The sequence below is a fragment of the Bubalus kerabau genome, chromosome 8, assembly GCF_029407905.1.
Source record: "Bubalus kerabau isolate K-KA32 ecotype Philippines breed swamp buffalo chromosome 8, PCC_UOA_SB_1v2, whole genome shotgun sequence".
In the NCBI taxonomy this organism is placed as follows: Eukaryota; Metazoa; Chordata; class Mammalia; order Artiodactyla; family Bovidae; genus Bubalus; species Bubalus kerabau.
The window spans coordinates 74,458,215-74,479,196 of NC_073631.1; the positions used below are offsets into that span (position 1 = coordinate 74,458,215).

Sequence of the window (20,982 nt, forward strand, 5' to 3'; positions counted from 1 at the left end):
GCAGGAAAGCACACAAGTAAATCCAAGGAGTGGATTCTGCAGGATAATGGCCTGGTCTGGTCTCTCTAGTAGGTCAACATCATAATCAAGGGAGAAAGGGATGGTCTAACTAATGCCACATATGGACCTAATTTGAAAATTCATACATACAAACCAGCTGTAAAGAGTATTTTTGTGTAAAATGCACTGCATGTTACAGAGGTCTATTGAAATGGAAAAGTGGAAGTCAATGGCTGGAAAAAAGGTAAATTACAAAACAGCTTATGCAAAATGATTGCAGTCAGTAAAGAAAAAAATACATATGTATATTTATGAAAAGAAAAAATATGGAGAAATATGCACCATGGTAGTATAGTGGTGATTTGGGTAATAAAAATGCAATGTCTTAATTTCTTCATTTTTACTTGCTATTTCACAAGTTTATATATATATTTTTAGACCTCATATAAATTTATGCATTAAATTTCATACTTACATAAAAAATATAGCATGCTTGCAAAGTTCTACCAGATGCATGCTTCTAAGATACCACAAACTTAACATGGCCAGTTACTTTAACATTAGCATGCCCAAAATAGCCCTCCCAGAGTGTTCCTTATCTCAGTAGATGCCATCAATTGTTTGTCAGAAATCCTGTCCTTATCAACTTCCCATATTTCTCTTCCGTGGCTGTCACATGTAATCACTCACTAAGCCCTATTGATTTTACAGCTTAAAACTTGAAAATCCTCACATTTCCCACTATCTATGCTGCCATCGCAACTCCTCACCTTGGCACAAAACCATATAGCTCCACAATCTGACCTGTCCCTGTTTAATAACCTCCCCCACCCTTATCCCTTCCCATGGTTCCCAATGTCCTCTGGATAAAGTTCAAATATCTTAGTATGCATTTAAGGCCTCAATTAACTGGCCCCTGCATAACGGTGTCTCCGACATGTGTCTCTGTTTTTTGTACTTAAGTTATAGATTTATGTTGGAACCATCTCACTATACATTTACATAATTTTTGCAGTAACATGGTTAGAGAGTCATGGAAAATCTTGAGGAAAAGCATAGGGGTGCTGCCATTTGATTTTTAATGCTAAGATTTGCAGTGACAAGCAGGTGACACTTTATTCTTCTATCTCACGACCATTTATTGAACAGTCCATTCTTTATCCACTAAAATATAGTGTCTCATAAATCAAGCTGCCATTTGTCTGAGGATGTATTTCTGGGGTTTCTCTTCTCTTCAGGTAATCTATTTTTATAATACTGCCCCAATACCAAACTGTCTTAATTATAGATTTCTAAGAAATCTCCACTTCCCTTTCTCTCTTCTGAAACTGATTCGTCTTTGGTAAACTGATTAACTCTTCACCTACACAGACAAATGCTTAAATTGAATTTATTTTTTGTCCCTGGGGAAAGTATGTCATTGTTTCTATCCCCTACAGCTCTCTCTTGTTCTAAGGTCATCAGCTGCAACCCAGTCTTAGAAGCAATACTGAAAAGGCATATCACTGGTCACAAGAAGGGCTGGGAAACAGTGGTATTAAGGAAGAAAAATCCACTATCACCATGAGAAAAGTGTCCCAAGCATGTGGTCTGATGGTGAAGTAGGTTTGTTGTTGTTTTTTTTAATTACACAAAGAAAAATCCATTCTAATGCATTTCTTTGACAGACACTGTACATCTGTATAGTAAGTGTATCTGTTTATGTAGCATAAGCATATGAGGATATTAAAACATCTAAGTTGTAATTTGCAAAATATGGCCCTAATCTTTCAAAAACTTCATCTTAAACAGAAACTACTAAAAGAATATTTTGGGAATACAGGGGCCTTGGAAAGAAGAGAATAGAGAAAGTTTACCTGGAAGTGAGGCTCTTTGAGTATACCAACCAGTTCTGCCACATTTTCATCCACATTTATTAGAGGGGTGATATCTTCGAGAATTTCATTGACTAATTCCAAGTTATTATCACTGACAGCTTCTAGTTTTGAATCTTCTAGCCTCTCATGAGCCTGAAAAAATACCAGTATATTAAAATAATAACACATACGCTTTGCTCAGACTGTGGTTTTCTTCTTGAAAACTTGTGAAAGTTTTAAAAGATATTACTTGATGGTTTGATCTACTGAAATTGAACCTTTAAATCAGAGCTAACACAGATTTCATAGTAAATGTTATCATGCAATATGATAAACCTTGGTCTCTATTCCTACCCTAAAAATAATGGATAACTCATTTTTATAACTAAACTATGGAAAAACTGAATAGGCCAATGATAATTTTAAAAGTTTTAAAAATGTACTATATTTCCTACCCAACAGAATTCCTAATGACATTCTAGTTTAGGCTCAAATGATACTGTTTATGCTTTATTTTGGAGAAGGAAATGGCAACCCACTCCAATACTCCTGCCTGGAGAATCCCATTGACAGAGGAGCCTGGCAGGCTACAACTCCATGGGGTTGCAAGAATGGACATGACTTAAGTGACTAAATGACTAAACCATGCTTTATCTGATGATTAAGCATAATAAAAATAAGGGCATAATAATGATATGGATTATCATTTAAAAAACAATGAAAATTATTTTGAGAACCCCATAATCCTAAAGTTACAATTTTCCATTTTGAAAATTCAGCAAAAAGGACAATTCAGGAAACTCTTGAACTTTTCCAGAGAAAATGAACCATCAATTACATTGTCATAGGAAATAAATAGTTCTAATTATTCTAATAGTGGGAGTAAAGCAGAGTTTTAAATTCAAACACAGAATGAACACTAAACAGTTTGTATCTTTTAAGTGCTGTTTTTCTGATAAACAGTTGCTGTCTGATTTTGAAGTCAAGAGGAGAGTGAAAAAGTTGGCTTAAAGCTCAACATTCAGAAAATGAAGATCATGGCATCCGGTCCCATCACTTCATGGGAAACAGACGGGGAAACAGTGGAAACAGTGTCAGACTTTATTTTTTTGGGCTCCAAAATCACTGCAGATGGTGACTGCAGCCATGAAATTAAAAGACGCTTTCCTTGGAAGGAAAGTTATGACCAACCTAGATAGCATATTCAAAAGCAGAGACATTACTTTGCCAACAAAGGTCCGTCTAGTCAAGGCTATGGTTTTTCCTGTGGTCATGTATGGATGTGAGAGTTGGACTGTAAAGAAAGCTGAGCACCGAAGAATTGATGCTTTTGAACTGTGGTGTTGGAGAAGACTCTTGAGAGTCCCTTGGACTGCAAGGAGATCCACCCAGTCCATTCTGAAGGAGATCAGCCCTGGGATTTCTTTGGAAGGAATGATGCTAAAGCTGAAACTCCAGTACTTTGGCCACCTCATGCGAAGAGTTGACTCATTGGAAAAGACTCTGATGCTGGGAGGGATTGGGGGCAGGAGGAGAAGGGGACGACAGAGGATGAGATGGCTGGATGGCATCACTGACTCGATGGACGTGAGTTTGAGTGAATTCCGGGAGTTGGTGATGGACAGGGAGGCCTGGCATGCTGCAATTCATGGGGTCACAAAGAGTCGGACACGACTGAATGACTGAGCTGAACTGAACTGAACTGAAAGCATAATTTATTTGGCCTCATCTTGGGGCATGTGGGTCTTGTGTCCCTGACCTGTTACTGAACCTGCACTCACTGCATTCGAAGCACAGAGTTTTAACCACTGGACTACCAGGGAAGTCCCCTGGTGGCTCAGGTGGTAAAGAATCTGCCGACAACGCAGAAGACTCAGGTTCAATCCCTGAGTCAGGAAGATCTCCTGGAGAAGGGAAGGGCTACTCACTCCAGTATTCTTGCCTGGAGAATTCTGTGGAGAGGGGAGCCTGGTGGACAATAGTCCATGGAGTTGCAAAGAACTGGACATGACTGAGCAACTAACACCTTACAGGAAAAGCATAATTATAAATATTTAATTTATAAATGAAACCTTGTAAGATGACAAGTTTTACACTTAATATTTTAAGTTCCAGTTCTGTGAGTGAAGGAAAAAATTTCAAATTTCAAGTGGTTACAGTATTGTTTAAACGTTATCTGATACCTATAATACTGTACATGTTATTTCTACCATACAGTGTGGACCCTTCAGTTCTAATACACCTTCTATTTCTTTTATTTTTAAATATTTTTATTAAAAAAATCATTTCACACATATCAATGTAAAATTGTTAATGAGCTATCTCACATTCTTGGTTTTTGTATCTCATCTTCTAAATCATACACCTTCTAATTTTAAAAATGCATTTTTTTATTTAAGTATATTTTTCAGATAATTCACATCAATGACATAAATTTAAGTGTAAGAGAGGGGCTATTAGCAGCACTTTAAAGGAATACCTCCAAAGAAGAAATTTTAAGTCATATGAAATAAACCATAAGAAGAAATTATAATTGTTATGAAACAAAATTGTCAAAAAGACCAAGTGTAATTTAAATAGAGCAATGAGTTTCTATTAGATTTAGATATGAAAAATGTTAAGATGACTAGGGAATGCCACTAACAGCAAGAATAGGTACATCTATAATTTTCTTAAAGCGTAACAGAAGCCTGATAATGCGAGGATGATGAGATCATTTAACATATATCATGGAATGATTATAACCACTGAGAAAAAAAAAATACACAACTACTTAACTCATAAAACAAGTTGGAAATACTGTTTTTTTATTTAGTTTATTTATTCATTTATTTTTTTGCTAGGCTAGGTCTATTGGTGCTGTGCACATGCTTTCTTCAGTTGCAGACAGTGGGGGCTACTCTCTAGTTGCAAGGGTTTCTCAGCGTGGTGGCCTCTCCTGCTGTGGAGCACAGGCTTCAGTAGTTGTGACTTATGGGCTTCAGAGTGCAGGCTCATTCGTTGCGGCACACAGGCTCAGTTGCCCTGTGGCATGTGGGATCCTCCCCGACCAGGGATCCAACTAGTGTCTCTCACACTGTAAGGTAAATTCTGAACCACTGGACCAGCAGGGAAACCTTTGGTAATTGTTTTAATATAAATATTTGTTGTTTAAAAAAAATCTAATTTAGCATGATTAATCTTGCAAATATTCTTAATACTCTAATGATAGTATACGAAAGCTTAAAAAAGGAAGAAAAGAACTTGAACATTTATTGAGGGCTTTTGTTTTGTGCCAGTAAATATATTCTAAGTTCAGTATCAGAGTGTGCATGTGTGTAGTCAGCTAAGGTAGGTATGCTGTTATCATCCTCACCTTACAGACACACACCCTGATGATGCACAATGAGATAAAGTGACTGCCTGAGTTCACACTACTGGTAAGCAACTAAGTGAGGTAGTCCAACATCATCAAACTTGAGCTCTTACCTATTAAATCTTATTCAACTTTTTGATTATACAGTAAGCTACCCTATGGCACCCCACTCCAGTACTCTTGCCTAGAAAATCCCATGGACGGAGGAGCCTGGTAGGCTACAGTCCATGGGGTCGCTAAGAGTTGGAAACAACAGCAACTTCACTTTCACTCTTCTCTTTCATGCACTGGAGAAGGAAATGGCAACCCACTCCAGTGTTCTTGCCTTGAGAATCCCAGGGACGGGGAAGCCTGGTTGGGCTGCTGTCTATGGGGCTGCACAGAGTCGGACACGACTGAAGCAACTTAGCAGCAGCAGCACCCTATCATCATCTTACAGTTATTTATTTAATCTAAAATATTATACATTATTATCAATCATTTAAAAGTATGACATATGCTCTCACTGACTGTTAGTTGAGTTGTTGCTTCTTAGCATGGCTCTTTCAGTGTCAGTTCAGTTCAGTTAAGTCGATCAGTCGTGTCCGACTCTTCACGACCCCATGAATTGCAGCACGCCAGGCCTCCCTGACCATCACCAGCTCCCAGAGTTCACTCAAACTCAAGTCCATCGAGTCGGTGATGCCATCCAGCCATCTCATCCTCTGTCGTCCCCTTCTCCTCCTGCCCCCAATCCCTCCCAGCATCAGAGTCTTTTCCAATCAGTCAACTCTTCACATGAGGTGGCAAAAGTACTGGAGTTTCAGCTTTAGCATCATTCCCTCCAAAGAAATCCCAGGGCTGATCTCCTTCAGAATGGACTGGTTGGATCTCCTTGCAGTCCAAGGGACTCTCAAGAGTCTTCTCCAACACCACAGTTCAAAAGCATCAATTCTTCGGCGCTCAGCTTTCTTCACAGTCCAACTCGCACATCCATACATGACCACAGGAAAAACCATAGCCTTGACTAGACGGGCCTTTGTTGGCAAAGTAATGTCTCTGCTTTTCAATATGCTATCTAGGTTGGTCATAACTTTCAAGGAGTAAGCGTCTTTTAATTTCATGGCTGCAGTCACCATCTGCAGTGATTTTGGAGCCCAGAAAAATAAAGTCTGACACTGTTTCCACTGTTTCTCCATCTATTTCCCATGAACAGATGAGACCAGATGCTATGATCTTCATTTTCTGAATGTTGAGCTTTAAGCCAACTTTTTCACTCTCCTGTTTCACTTTCATCAAGAGGCTTTTTAGTTCCTCTTCACTTTCTGCCATAAGGGTGGTGTCATCTGCATATCCGAGGAAGGGTGGTGTCATCTGCATATCCGAGGTTATTGATATTTCTCCCGGCAATCTTGATTCCAGCTTGTGTTTCTTCCAATCCAGCATTTCTCATGATGTACTCTGCATAGAAGTTAAATAAGCAGGGTGACAATATACAGCCTTGACGTACTCCTTTTCCTATTTGGAACCAGTCTGTTATTCCGTGTCCAGTTCTAACTGTTGCTTCCTGACCTGCATACCGATTTCTCAAGAGGCAGGTCAGGTGGTCTGGTATTCCCATCTCTTTCAGAATTTTCCACAGTTTATTGTGATCCACACAGGCAAAGGCTTTGGCATAGTCAATAAAGCAGAAATAGATGTTTTTCTGGAACTCTCTTGCTTTTTCCATGATCCAGCGGATGTTGGCAATTTGATCTCTGGTTCCTCTACCTTTTCTAAAACCAGCTTGAACATCAGGAAGTTCACGGTTCATGTATTGCTGAAGCCTGGCTTGGAGAATTTTGAGCATTACTTTACTAGCATGTGAGATGAGTGCAGTGTAGATGTGCTACATTATACTCCTATGGTTCAAGAAGACCACCCACACTGTCAATCTCCATTCTTTTGCTCAAAGAGCTATATGAATTACCTGCTGCTCCAGGGAACAGATGATGACTGGCTTAAAATTTTCAGGTACTAATAAGCCAATATATTTTCTATAATATCCTATGTTACTTAAGACTTTTTGATTAAATTGAAGTCTTTGAGAAAAGTAGAACAGGAAAGATCATTGGCTTGAAAACTCTAATACCTTTCCCTTCCTTTCTATCTTGACCAACCTTATTGTTCCTAAACTGTGTGAGAACAGGAGGGAATGTGGAAAGACTACCAGCAAAAGAGAAAGAGGAAGTCAAGTAGAGGGCAGAAGTATGCTATAAAAACAAACATACCTGAAGGTGTCTGCACATCAACCCTACAGATTGCTTCTATGGTAGGAAAAAAATGTCACTACACAACACATAAATCCTCAGAGAAAGAAAACGTTTTTTTTTAAGTGAAACTGCAGATATAATTAATATAGAAAATCAATTTCTGAAATATAGTTGGGTTCAATTAAGATAAACTTTAGTATTACCAAGAAAGCAACTATAGGTCAATATTTGTTAATATGTAAACTTTATAAGTTCTAGTATAATGTGAAAGAAGTTGAGACCTCAAGTCAAAATTTATTTAGGAGCTTTCAAAAGGCAAGTCAGGGAAGCCTGGTGTGCTGCAGTCCATGGGGTCACAAAGAGTTGGACATGACTGAACTGACTGACTGACTGACAAGGCAAGTACCAACTTGAATTTAACTAATCAAACAGGCTTCCCAGGTGGCACTAGAGGTAAGGAACCCACCTGCCAATGCAGGCGACTTAAGAGATGTGGGTTTGATCCCTGAGTCAGGATGATCCCCTGGAGAAGGACATGGCAATCTACTCCAGTATTCTTGCCTGGAGAAGCTCATGGACAGAAGGGCCTAGAGGACTATGGTCCATAGGATCACCAAGGGTCAGACACTACTGAAGTGATGCAGCACACACAATCAAACAAAAGAGACAAAGGAAATACTGAAAACTTACCAGAGAGACAGAAATGAATCATATGCTATTTGAATAAATGTGTCTTGTTTCCTTTAAGAAAAAGAATTATGAGAAACCTAACACAACTCAATAGAAATATACTTCTCCTGCCACAAGCACTTGGAAGAACATGCTGTAACTGACTTTGTAGAATACTTGGAGTTGATACAAATATAGCCTAGCCCTCTTGTATGTCTAGTTCTAAGAATCCTATTTACCACCGAACCTTAGAAAAATGAGCTGCAGGGAAGAAAAAGTTCTTTCAAAACTTCTGGGTATTTTGTACAAGCACAGTTCATCCATGCTGGTAAACAAAATTTTTAACAAGTTATGCAGTGTACGTAAAGCGACAAATGCTATTATCTAGTAATGATAATACTGTAATTATTATGTGTAGTAACCTTATCTTTCTCTGTTAAAAACAAAAATACTATATATTGTTTCTTCTTAGAACATGGCTAAGTGTACAGTAGTTGCTAATTAACTACTTCTTTAAAAAGTGATTAAATAAAGAGGAGATAAGACTGACTGTGGTCAACAGACATCTCTTATTCTAGAGATTTTTGAACTAAGACAAACAGCAATCCACAAATAGTCAAAAAATAGGTAAAAATTTGAGCAGAAAGTAGAAATGAGACAAAAGAGAATGGAGAATTCAATTTTTACTTTGCTACTACATACATATCAAAAAAGATGAGATATGTTTTGTTGAAAAATATGGATGAAATAAGTATAACTAAATTAGAACTAATTATCTAATGAGTAATCTAGTGAACCAAAAAAAGCTCAAATTCTTAGATTAGATAAACTGTATCTCAAGGTACTCAGGGAGGTGAGCCACTCTTAAAGATACCTGTAGAATTAGAAGAACCAAAGAGATGTCAAAAAACTAAAAATGAGAATCTTTACAAAAAATATTCACAAAATAAATATTCACAAAAAAGGAAATTCAAATACTTCTTAAACATATGAAAAGATACACAACTTCCTTCCTAAGAAAAATGCAACTAAAACTATACTGAAATATTAATTTCTTTATGAGACTGGCAAAGATAAATTCTTTTGTCACCCTGCTTATTTAACTTATATGCAGAGTACATCATGAGAAACGCTGGGCTGGAAGAAGCACAAACTAGAATCAAGATTGCTGGGAGAAAGATCAATAACCTCAGATATGCAGATGACACCACCCTTATGGCAGAAAGTGAAGAAGAGCTAAAGAGCCTCTTAATGAAAGTGAAAGAGGAGAGTGAAAAAGTTGGCTTAAAGCTGAACATTCAGAAAACGAAGATCATGGCATCCGGTCCCATCACTTCATGGGAAATGGATGGGGAAACAGTGGAAACAGTGTCAGACTTTTATTTTTTTGGGCTTACTGCAGATGGTGACTGCAGCCATGAAATTAAAAAACGCTTACTCCTTGGAAGGAAAGTTATGACCAACCTAGACAGCATATTCAAAGCATATTACTTTGCCAACAAAAGTCCGTCTAGTCAAGGCTATGGTTTTTCCTGTGGTCATGTATGGATGTGAGAGTTGGAATGTGAAGAAAGCTGAGCGCTGAAGAATTGATGCATTTGAACTGTGGTGTTGGAGAAGACTCTTGAGAGTCCCTTGGACTGCAAGGAGATCCAACCAGTCCATTCTAAAGGAGATCAGCCCTGGGTGTTCTTTGGAAGGACTGATGCTGAAGCTGAAACTCCAGTACTTTGGCCACCTCATGCGAAGAGCTGACTCATTGGAAAAGACTCTGATGTTGGAAGGGATTGGGGGCAGGAGGAGAAAGGGACGACAGAGGATGAGATGGCTGGATGGCATCACTGACTCAATGGACGTGAGTTTGAGTGAATTCCGGGAGTTGGTGATGGACAGGGAGGTCTGGCGTGCTGTGATTCATGGGGTCGCAAAGAGTCGGACACGACTGAGCGACTGAAATGAACTGACTGATTATGTTGTTGAGAATATGTCAGAAGGCATGTACTCTCACACATTTTTTTTTTTTTTCCTGGTGGGAGCACACCAGTGAGCAGTATGACTATAACAACCAAAATCACACAATTCTTTCAACATTTTTCCTAGAGATACACACACAGGTGTAAAATAACATGTAGCAAGACTGCATAATACAGCATGACTTATAAGTAAAAAAGCCATCTAATTATTTATCAGAAGTTTGACTAAATTTTTTTGATATACTCAGTACAATGGAATATTATGCCACTTTTAAAGAGAACAAAGGTTCTCTGAAGATATTGATATGAATATGTAAAAAAAAATCAAGGTTTAGAATGCAGAATACAGACCCACAGGTACTATTATATTCAATAGTGAATATTATTGTATTTAACACATAGTTTTCCCCTAAGATTGGAAACAAGAATGCCTGCTCTCATCACTGTATTCAACATTTGTACTCAATCTCCTAGATATGACAATTAGTCCAGAAAATAAAAATAAAAAAGAACGTGTATGTATAAATGAGTCCCTCTGTTGTACAGCAGAAATTAACACAACACTGTAAATCAATTATAATTCAATTAAAATAAATAAAAAGGCCAATGAAGAAAGTTCCAAAAAAAAAAAAAAAGAAATAAAAGGCATTCAGATTAGAAAGAAAGAAGTAAAACTATCTTTATTCATAGATTTGTATTGAGACAATCCTAAGGAATCCACTAAAAAACTACTGGAACCAATATACATGTTAAGCAAGATTGCAGGATAGAAGATTAATGTACAAAAATCAATATACTATATACTAAAAATGAACAATCTGAAAAGAAAATTAAGAAAATAATTCCATTCACAATAGCACTGAAAAGAGTAAAACACTTAAGGTAATTTTAATGAAAGTGAAAACTCTGAAAACTGTAAAACATTGTTGAAAGAAATAAAGACTTAAATGAAAAATCACTTCATGTTCGTGGATCTAAAAACTTTGTGCTGTTAAGATGGTAATACTCTCTTAGAATGATCAATACAATGTCTACTGGAATCCCAGAAGAGTTCTTTGTAGAAACTGACATACTGATTCTAAAATTTGTATGGAATTGCAAGGCACCCAGAACAGCCAAAACAATTCTGAAAAAGAATAAAGTGGAAGATTAACATTTTCTGATTTCAAAACTTACTACCAAGCTACACTAATCAAAACAGTGTGGTACTGTCACAAGGACAGACATACAAACCAATGAGATAGAAGACAGTCCAGAAATAAAGGCTCACATGTACAGTCCAATAATTTTTGACAAGGGTTGGCAAACACAGTTGGGAAAACTGGATATTCACATACAAGAGAATGAAAATGGATCACTATCTAACACTATATAAAACAACTCAAAAATGGATCAGAGACCTAAACGTAAGACCTAAAACTGTAAAATTATTAGAAGAAAACAGAGTCAAAGCTTCATAACACTGTAAATGGCAGATTTGTCGGCTATGACACCAAAGGCAGAGGCAACAACAGAAAAAAAAAATAGGTAAAAGAATTTCTTGAGAATTAAAAAAAAAAACACAAAAACTATGCACCAAAAGATAATGTCAAGAGTAAACAGGTAACCAACCAAATAGGAAAAATATTGGCAAACCATATATCTGATAAGGGATTAATAGCTAAGATATATATGTAAAACTCCCAATATTCAACACACACAAAAGCAACTTGATACAAAAATGGGCAAAGAATCTAAATAAACATTTCCCCATAGATATACAAATGGCCAATAAGCACATGAAAAACAATCAGTGAGGGCTTCCCTTGTGGCTCAGCTGGTAAAGAATCCATCTGCAATGTGGGAGACCTGGGTTTGATCCCTGGGTTGGGAAGATCCCCTGGAGAAGGGAAAGGCTACCCACTCCAGTATTCTGGCCTGGAGAATTCCATGGACTATATAGTCCATGGGGTCGCAAAGAGTTGGACATGACTGAGTGAGAAAAAAGAAAGAAAGAAAGAAAAACAATCAGTGAGCCTGAAGATATGCCAGTAGAAACCTCTCACACTGAAATCAGAGATAAAAAAGGAATGGCACAGATGGACTAGAACAAATCTAAGGACTGTGCTGCTGCTGCTGCTAAGTCGCTTCAGTTGTGTTCAACTCTGTGTGACCCCATAGATGGCAGCCCACCAGGCTCCCCCATCCCTGGGATTCTCCAGGCAAGAATACTGGAGTGGGTTGCCATGTCCTTCTTCAATGCATGAAAGCAAAAAGTGAAAGTGAAGTCGCTCAGTCATGTCCGACTCTTCGTGACTCCATGGACTGCAGTCCACCAGGTTCCTCTGTCCATGGGATTTTCCAGGTAAGAGTACTGAGGTGGGGTGCCATGTGGGACAACTACAAAAAGATGTAACACACATATAAGGGGAAGAACAGACTAACAAAGAGAAACAGAAGAATACTTGAGGCTATAATGACAGAATTTTTTAGAAAATTAATGATAGACACCAAACTACAGATCCAGGAATCTGAGAGATCACCAAACAATCATATTCAAAGTGCAAAAATCAAAGACAGAGAGAAAAGTTTGAAAGAAACTGGAGGAAAAATATTCTTACCTATGGAGGAGCAAGGATAAGAATTACACAGGACTTCTCCAGAAATCATGGAAGCAAGAAGAGTGTGTAGTAAATACTTAAAGTGTAGAAAGAAAAAATCCTATCAACCTAGAATTATAGCTAAACAGTCAAACCATCCTTCAAAAATGAAGTTTTTTGAAGGAGAAATAAAGACTCTGTCTGACAAAGACTGGGAATTTATTGCTAATACACTGGCCTTGAAAATAACATTAAAAGAGGTTCTTCAGAGAGGAAGACAATATACATTCAAAAACCACATCTCAATTAAGAAAAAAAAAAGATCATTAAAGAAAAAAATAAATGAAAGTAAAATAAAATCTAAAAAAACCCCTTACTCTAATAGATTAACTCTGAAAATTAATAGCAACAATATTTGGTGGTTATAACTTATGGATAAATGAAATGACTGATGGCTATAAGGGGGAAATTGGAAATACTCTTATAAGATAGTTACTTCATGTGCAGTAATACAGTGAAGTAATATAGGGGAAATGGACTGAGATAAGTTGTAAATCTTTATTTTAAAATCAACAGGAAACCACTAAAAATAAATATAACTGCTATGTTTAAAAAGGAGAAAAAATGAAATCATATAAAATGCTCAATTAAAACAGAAATGGCAGAAAATGAATAGAAGACCAAACAATAAGAAAAGACTTACGTATCTTGCTGTCTATAAAAAAAGACCACTTTAAATGTAAAAACAGATGTAGACTGTACAGTACTTTAACATTCTTTGGCATTGCCCTTCTTTGGGACTGGAATGAAAACTGACTTTTTTCCAGTTCTATGGCCATTGCTGAGTTTTCCAAATTTGCTGGCATAGAGTCCAGTACTTTAACAGCATTATTTTTTAGGATTTGAAATAGCTCAGCTGCAATTCAATCACCTCCACTAGCTTTGTTGGTAGTAATGCTCCCTAAAGCCCACTTGACTTCACACTCCAGGAATGACTGGCTCAGGTGAGTGACTACATCATCATGGTTATCTGGATCATTAAGACCTTATTTGTACAGTTCTTCTGTGTATTCTTGCCAACTCTTTTTAGTCCCTCTGCTTCTGTTAGGTCCTTGCCATTTCTGTGCTTTATTGTGCCCATCTTTGCATGACATGTTCCCCTGGTACCTCTAATTTTCTTGAAGAGCTCTCCAGTCATTCCCATTCTATTTTTTTCCTCTCTTTCTTTGCACTGATCACTGAGGAAGGCCTTCTTATCTCTCCTTACTAGTCTTTGGAAATCTGCATTCAGTAGGGTATGTCTATCCCTTTCTTCTTTGCCTTTCGCTTCTCTTCTTTACTCAGCTCTTTGTAAGGCTTCTCAGATAACCATTTTGACTTTTTGCATTTCTTTTTCTTTGAGGTGGTTTTGGTCACTGCCTACTGACAACATTATGAACTTCTATCCACAGTTCTTCAGGCACTGGATCAAATCTTATCCCTTGAATCTATTTGTCACTTTGACTGTATAATCAAGGATTTGATTTAGGTCATACCTGAATAAGCTGAGTGGTTTTCCCTACTTTATTCAATTTAAGTCTGAATTTGGCAATAAGGAACTCATGATCTGAGCCACAGTCAGCTCCAGGTGTTGTTTTTGCTAACTTTATAGAGCTTCTCCATTTTTGACTGGAAAGAATATAATCAATCTGATTTCTGTATTGACCATCTGGTGATGTCCATGTATAGAGTTATCTCTTGTGTTGTTGGGAAAGGGTGTTTGCTATGCCAAACAATGTTCAACATATGGCACAGTTGCACTCATTTCACATGCCAGCAAAGTAATGCTCAAAATCCTTCAAGCTAGGCTTCAAGAATATGTGAACTGAGAACTTCCAGAGGTACAAGCTGGATTTAGAAAAGGCAGAGGAAGCAGAGATCAAAGCAAGAGAATTCCAGGAAAACATCAACTTTGCTTCAGTGACTACACTAAAGCCTTTGACTGCTTGGATCACAATAAACTGTGGGAAATTCTTAAAGGGAGATGAATACCAGATGACTTTACCTGCCTCCTGAAAACCTGTATGCAGGTCAAGAAGCAACAATTAGAACTGGACATAGAACAAAGGACTAGTTCAAAATTGAGAAAGGAGTATGCCGAGGCTGTACATTGTGACACTGCTTATTTAACTTATATGCAGAGTACATCATGAGAAATACTGGGCTGGATGAATCACAAGCTGGAATCAAGATTGCCAGGAGAAATATCAACAACTTCAGATATTCAGATGATACTACCTAATGGCAGAAAGTGAAGAGGAACTACACAGCCTCTTGATAAAGGTAAAAGAGGAGAGTGAAAAAGCTGGTTTAAAACTTACTATTCAAAAAATGAAGGTCAATGGCATCCAGTCCCATCACTTCATGGCAAATAGATGGGGAAAAAAATGGAAAGAGTGGCAGATTTTACTTTCTTGAGCTCCAAAATCACTGCAGATCGTGACTGCAGCCATGATATTAAAAGACATTCATTCCTTGGAAGAAAATCTAGACCAAAACATCACTTTGATGACAAAGGTCCTTATAGTCAAAGCTATGGTTTTTCCAGTAGATCATGTACGGATGTGAGAGTTGGATCATAAAGAAGGCTGAGCACCAACGAATTGGTGCTGGAGAAGACTCTTGAGAATGAATCCCTTGGACTGCAAGGAGATTAATCCAGTCAATGCTAAAGGAATCAATCCTGAATATTCATTAAAGGACTGATGCTGAAGTTCCAATACTTTAGCCACCTGATAGGAAGAGCTGACTCAATGGAAAAGACTCTGATGCTGGGAAAGACCAAGGGCAGGAAGAGAGGGGGACAATGGAGGGTGAGATGGCTGGATGGCACCACCAACTCAATGGACATAAGTCTGAGCCAACTCTGGGAGACAGTGAAGGATAGGGAAGCCTGGCGTGCTACAGTCCATGGTGTCACAAAGAGTCAGACATGACTTAGCAACTCAACAATCACAGGTAGATTAAAAGTAAAATAATGAGAAGGATATACCATGCTGCTGCTGCTGCTAAGTCGCTTCAGTTGTGTCTGCCTCTGTGCGACCCCATAGACGGCAGCCCACCAGGCTTCCCCATCCCTGGGATTCTCCAGGCAAAAACACTGGAGTGGGTTGCCATTTCCTTCTCCATGCTAACATTAATCAAAAGAAAGCTGGGGTAGCTATATTAGTTTCAGACAGTCTTCAGAACAAGGAAAATGATCAGGAACAAACATTCAGTTCAGTTCAATCTCTTAGTTGTGTCTGACTTTTTGCGACCCTTTGTAGCACACCAGGCTTCCCTGTCCATCACCACTCCCATAGCTTGCTCAAACTCATGTCCATCAAATCGGTGATGCCATCTCATCCTCTGTTGTCCCCTCTTCCTCCTGCCTTCAATCTTTCCCAGAAATCAGGGTCTTTTCCACTGAGTCAGTTCTCTGCATCAGGTGGCCAAAGTATTGGAGCTTCAGCATCAGTACTTCCAATGAATATTCAGGAATGATTTCCTTTAGGAACAGACATTACACAAAAATAAGGACAGAACAATCCATAATGTAAATGCTCCTAACAGTAGAGCATCAAAATATGTGAAGCAAAATGTGATAGAATTTCAATATGAAACAGATTAGTCCACTATTATAGTTGGATTAATACTCCTCTGAGATCCAGCAGGCAGAAAATAAGTAAGGATAGAGTTGAACTGAACAAAACACCAATCAATTTCATCCAACAGCAGAGTACACATTCTTCTCAAGTTCACATGGAAGTTTCACCAAGTTAGAACACAACATGGGCCATAAAACACACCTTAACAAGCTTATAAGAATAAAGAGCATATAAAGTATAATAAAAATCCCACCTACCTTTGTTGGAGACCCATCAACATACTTCTAAATAAGACATGGGGCAAAGAAGAAATCTCAAAAAAAAGTTTTTTTAAAAATCTGAACTAAATGAAAATACAACTTATAAAATGTATGGGTTGAAGTGAAAGCCGTATTTAAAGGGAAACTTATAGCACTGGATGCATATTTAGAAAAGAATAAAGATCTAAAATAAATAATCTAAAAAATTCCACCTTAGGAATCTCAAAATATCAAATTAAATACAAGCTAAATAAAAGAGAATAAAGTATTGAGCAGAAATAAATGAAATTGAAAACACAAAATTAAAGAAACCAAAAGCAGGTTCTTTGAAAAAAGTGAATTAATAAACTTCTTACCAGTTTAACTAAGAAAAAAGAGAAGATATGAATTTACTAATATCAGAAACGAAAGAGACCATTACTACTAATGTCATGTATAATAAAGGAATGGTTGGACAATCCATGCACATAAATTTGATGACCTAGGTGAAATGGAACAATTCCTTGAAAAACAATTCACCAAACTCACAAAAGAAGATACAGATCATCTGAGTAGCCCTATATCTGTTAAAGAAATTAAATCAATAATAATAACCTTCCAAAATCACCAGGTCCAGATGTGTTCACTGGTAAATTCTACCAAATATTTAAAGAAGAAATTATACCATTTTTTAAGTCTCTTACAGAAGGCAAAGGAAACACTTCCTAACTCAATCTATAAAGGCCAGCATTACTCTAATACCAAAACCAGAAAAAGATATTACATGTTGTTATACATCTGTTAAAACCCATTGAATGTACAACAGAAAGAGTGAACCCTAAAGTACACTATGGACATTACCTAATAAGGTTTAAATTTTATGGAAAAAATTAACAGAAAACACAGAGAATTCCCATATCCCTAGTTTCCTATCCCTAGTTTCCCTTATTCACATCTTGTATTAATATGATAAATGCTATAATTAATGAGCCAGTATAGACACACCATTATTAATTAAAGCCTCTAGTTTATCTATTTATTATGACTTTTTTACAATTCCAATGGTTTTGACAAATGCATAAAGTCACTGATACACCCTAATAGTATCATAAGAATAGCTTCACTGCCCTAAAAATGTCCTGTGCTCCACCAATCCACCCCTCCTTTGTATCCCCACAATTCTGGCAAGTACTGACTCTTTTGGTACTGTCTCTATATTTTTTACTTTTTACAGAATGTCATATGATTGGAATCATACAGTGTATAGCCTTTCAGACTGGCTTATATTACCTAGTAATAAGTATTTAAGGTTAGTTAAGTTCAGTTCAGTCCCTCAATCGTGTCCGACTCTTAGGGACCCCATGAATTGCAGCACACCAGGCCTCCCTGTCCATCACCAACTCCTGGAGTCCACCCAAATCCATGTCCATACAGTAGGTGATGCCATCCAACCATCTCATTCTCTGTCATCCCCTTCTCCTCATGCCCTCAATCTTTTCCAGCATCAGGGTCTTTTCCAATGAGTCAGCTCTTCACATCAGGTGGCCAAAGTACTGGAGTTTCAGCTTCAACATCAGTCCTTCCAATGAACACCCAGGACTGATCTCCTTTAGGATGGACTTGTTGGCTCTCCTTGCAGTCCAAGGGACCCTCAAGAGTCTTCTCCAACATCACAGTTCAAAAGCATCAATTCTTCGGCACTCTGCTTTCTTCACAGCCCAACTCTCACATCCATACATGACCACTGGAAAAACCATAGCCTTGACTAGATGGACCTTTGTTGGCAAAGTAATGTCTTTGCTTTTGAATATGCTATCTAAGGTTGGTCATAACTTTCCTGCCAAGGAGTAAGCATCTTTTAATTTCATGGCTGCAATCATCATCTGCAGTGATTTTGAAGCCCCCCAAAATAAAATCTGACACTGTTTCCCCATCTATTTGCCATGAAGTGGTGGGACCGGATGCCATGATCTTCGTTTTCTGAATGTTGAGCTTTAAGCCAACTTTTTCACTCTCCTCTTTCATCAAAAGGCTTTTGAGTTCCTCTTCACTTTCTGCCATAAGGGTGGTGTCATCTGCATATCTGAGGTTATTGATATTTCTCCCAGCAATCTTGATTCCAGCTTGTGTTTCTTCCAGTCCAGCGTTTCTCATAATGTACTCTGCATAGAAGTTAAATAAGCAGGGTGATAATATACAGCCTTGACGTACTCCTTTTCCTACTTGGAACCAGTCTGCTGTTCCATGTCCAGTTCTAACTGTTGCTTCCTGACCTGCATAGAGGTTTCTCAAGAGGCAGGTCAGGTGGTCTGGTATTCCCATCTCTTTCAGAATTTTCCACAGTTTATTGTGATCCACACAGTCAAAGGCTTTGGCATAGTCAATAAGCAGAAATAGATGTTTTTCTGGAACTCTCTTGCTTTTTTGATGATCCAGCAGATGTTGGCAATTTGATCTCTTTTGTTTATCCATACACCTACTGAAGGGCACCTTGGTTGCTTCCAAGCTTTGTCAATTATGAATAAAGCCATTACATTCATTCATGTGTATGTTTCTGTGTGGACACAAATTAACATTTCACTTGGGTAAATGTCAAGGAGCATAATCACTGGATTATGTGGTAACACAATGCTCAGCTTTTTAAGAAATTGCCAGTCTATCTTCCAAAGTAGTTGTACCATTTTGCATTACTGGTACCATCCCAGCAATAAATGAGTAGCTTTCTTTTTAGGATCAGTTCAGTTCAGTCGCTCAGTCGTGTCTGACTCTTTGCGACCCCATGAATCGCAGCACGCCAGGCCTCCCTGTCCATCACCAACTCCCGGAGTTCACCCAGACTCACGTCCATCGAGTTGGTGATGCCATCCAGCCATCTCATCCTCTGTCGTCCCCTTCTCCTCCTGCCCCCAATCCCTCCCGGCATCAGAGTCTTTTCCAATCAGTCAACTCTTCGCATGAGGTGGCCAAAGTACTGGAGTTTCAGCTTTAGCATCATTCCTTCCAAAGAAATCCCAGGGCTGATCTCCTTCAGAATGGACTGGTTGGATCTCCTTGCAGTCCAAGGGACTCTCAAGAGTCTTCTCCAACACCACAGTTCAAAAGCATCAATTCTTCGGCGCTCAGCCTTCTTCACAGTCCAACTCTTATATCCATACATGACCACAGGAAAAACCATAGCCTTGACTACACGAACCTTTGCTGGCAAAGTAATGTCTCTGCTTTTCAATATGTTGTCTAGGTTGGTCATACCTTTCCTTCCAAGGAGTAAGAGTCTTTTAATTTCATGGCTGCAGTCACCATCTGCAGTGATTTTGGAGCCCCAAAAAATAAAGTCTGACACTGTTTCCACTGTTTCCCCGTCTATTTCCCATGAAGTAATGGGACCGGATGCCATGATCTTCGTTTTCTGAATGTTGAGCTTTAAGCCAACTTTTTCACTCTCCCCTTTCACTTTCATCAAGAGGCTCTTTAGTTCCTCTTTACTTTCTGCCATAAGGGTGGTGTCATCTGCATATCTGAGGTTATTGATTTTTCTCCCAGCCATCTTGATTTCAGCTTGTGCTTCATCCAGTCCTCTTCTCGTCTATAGCACACCTTATTTTTCTTAATGGTGTCTTTTTCAGGGGAAATCTAATTAATCAAAGTTTTCATTATGCCTCATGCTTTTTATGCCTTACCTAAGAATCTAAATTCACAAAGAGTTTTTTTTTTCCGTATGTGTTCCTTTAGAATATTTTAGTCTTTGCTCTTACTTTTAGAGCTATGATCTATTTTTAGCTAATTTTAGGATACAGAGTAGGGGAAAAAGGTTTTTTTTTTTAACATATGAATATTCAACTGTTTCAGTGACATTTATTGAAAAGACTAGCATTTCTGCACTGAATTATCATGGTGCAAAAAGTCAGTTGACCACACATGTGGTAGTCTCTTTTTGGACTCTCTTCTGTGCTGTTGACCTATACGTTGATACTACATTGTCTTTATTACTATAGAGTCACAATAATCCTTGAAATCCTTCCAGGTTGTGGAAGGCATCAAATTTTGTACTTTTTCAAATTGTCTGGTCTTGGCCCATTATAAATTTCAGTATCCATGGTAGAAATTCTGGCCGGGATTATACTGAATCTTCAGCTCAGTTTCCAGAGAATTTACATTATAAGAATTTACATTATAAATTACAATTTATTCTTTATACTTACATCAAGAAATTGAGTCTTCCAATTTCTTTATGTAAGTATACATGTATACCTTTAAACAATGTCTTTTAGTTTCCAGTTTATAGGTCTTACACACATTTAAAAAATTTCATTCCTATTACATTAAATTACTATTTTCAATTTGTTCATTGCTACCATATAAAAATATAATTGATTTACATAGAGTAGTTTTTATCTTGTGTTCCTGCTAAATTCACTTATTAGTTCTACAGGGCTTTTTAAAAAAACTCCTTCTGG

At 37.8% G+C, this 20,982-nt stretch overlaps 1 protein-coding gene across 8 annotated transcripts in view; it reads right to left on the reverse strand.

The window, feature by feature from the left end:
- The window catches only part of PALS2 (protein associated with LIN7 2, MAGUK p55 family member), a 133,441-nt gene that overhangs the window by 45,219 nt on the left and 67,240 nt on the right, over positions 1–20,982 (reverse strand). For all 8 annotated transcript variants that reach the window (XM_055590583.1, XM_055590587.1, XM_055590584.1 and 5 more), the window contains one exon: positions 1,857–2,009. In XM_055590583.1, coding sequence (XP_055446558.1) covers positions 1,857–2,009 — 153 coding nt within the window. The remainder of the gene's footprint in view (positions 1–1,856; positions 2,010–20,982) is intronic.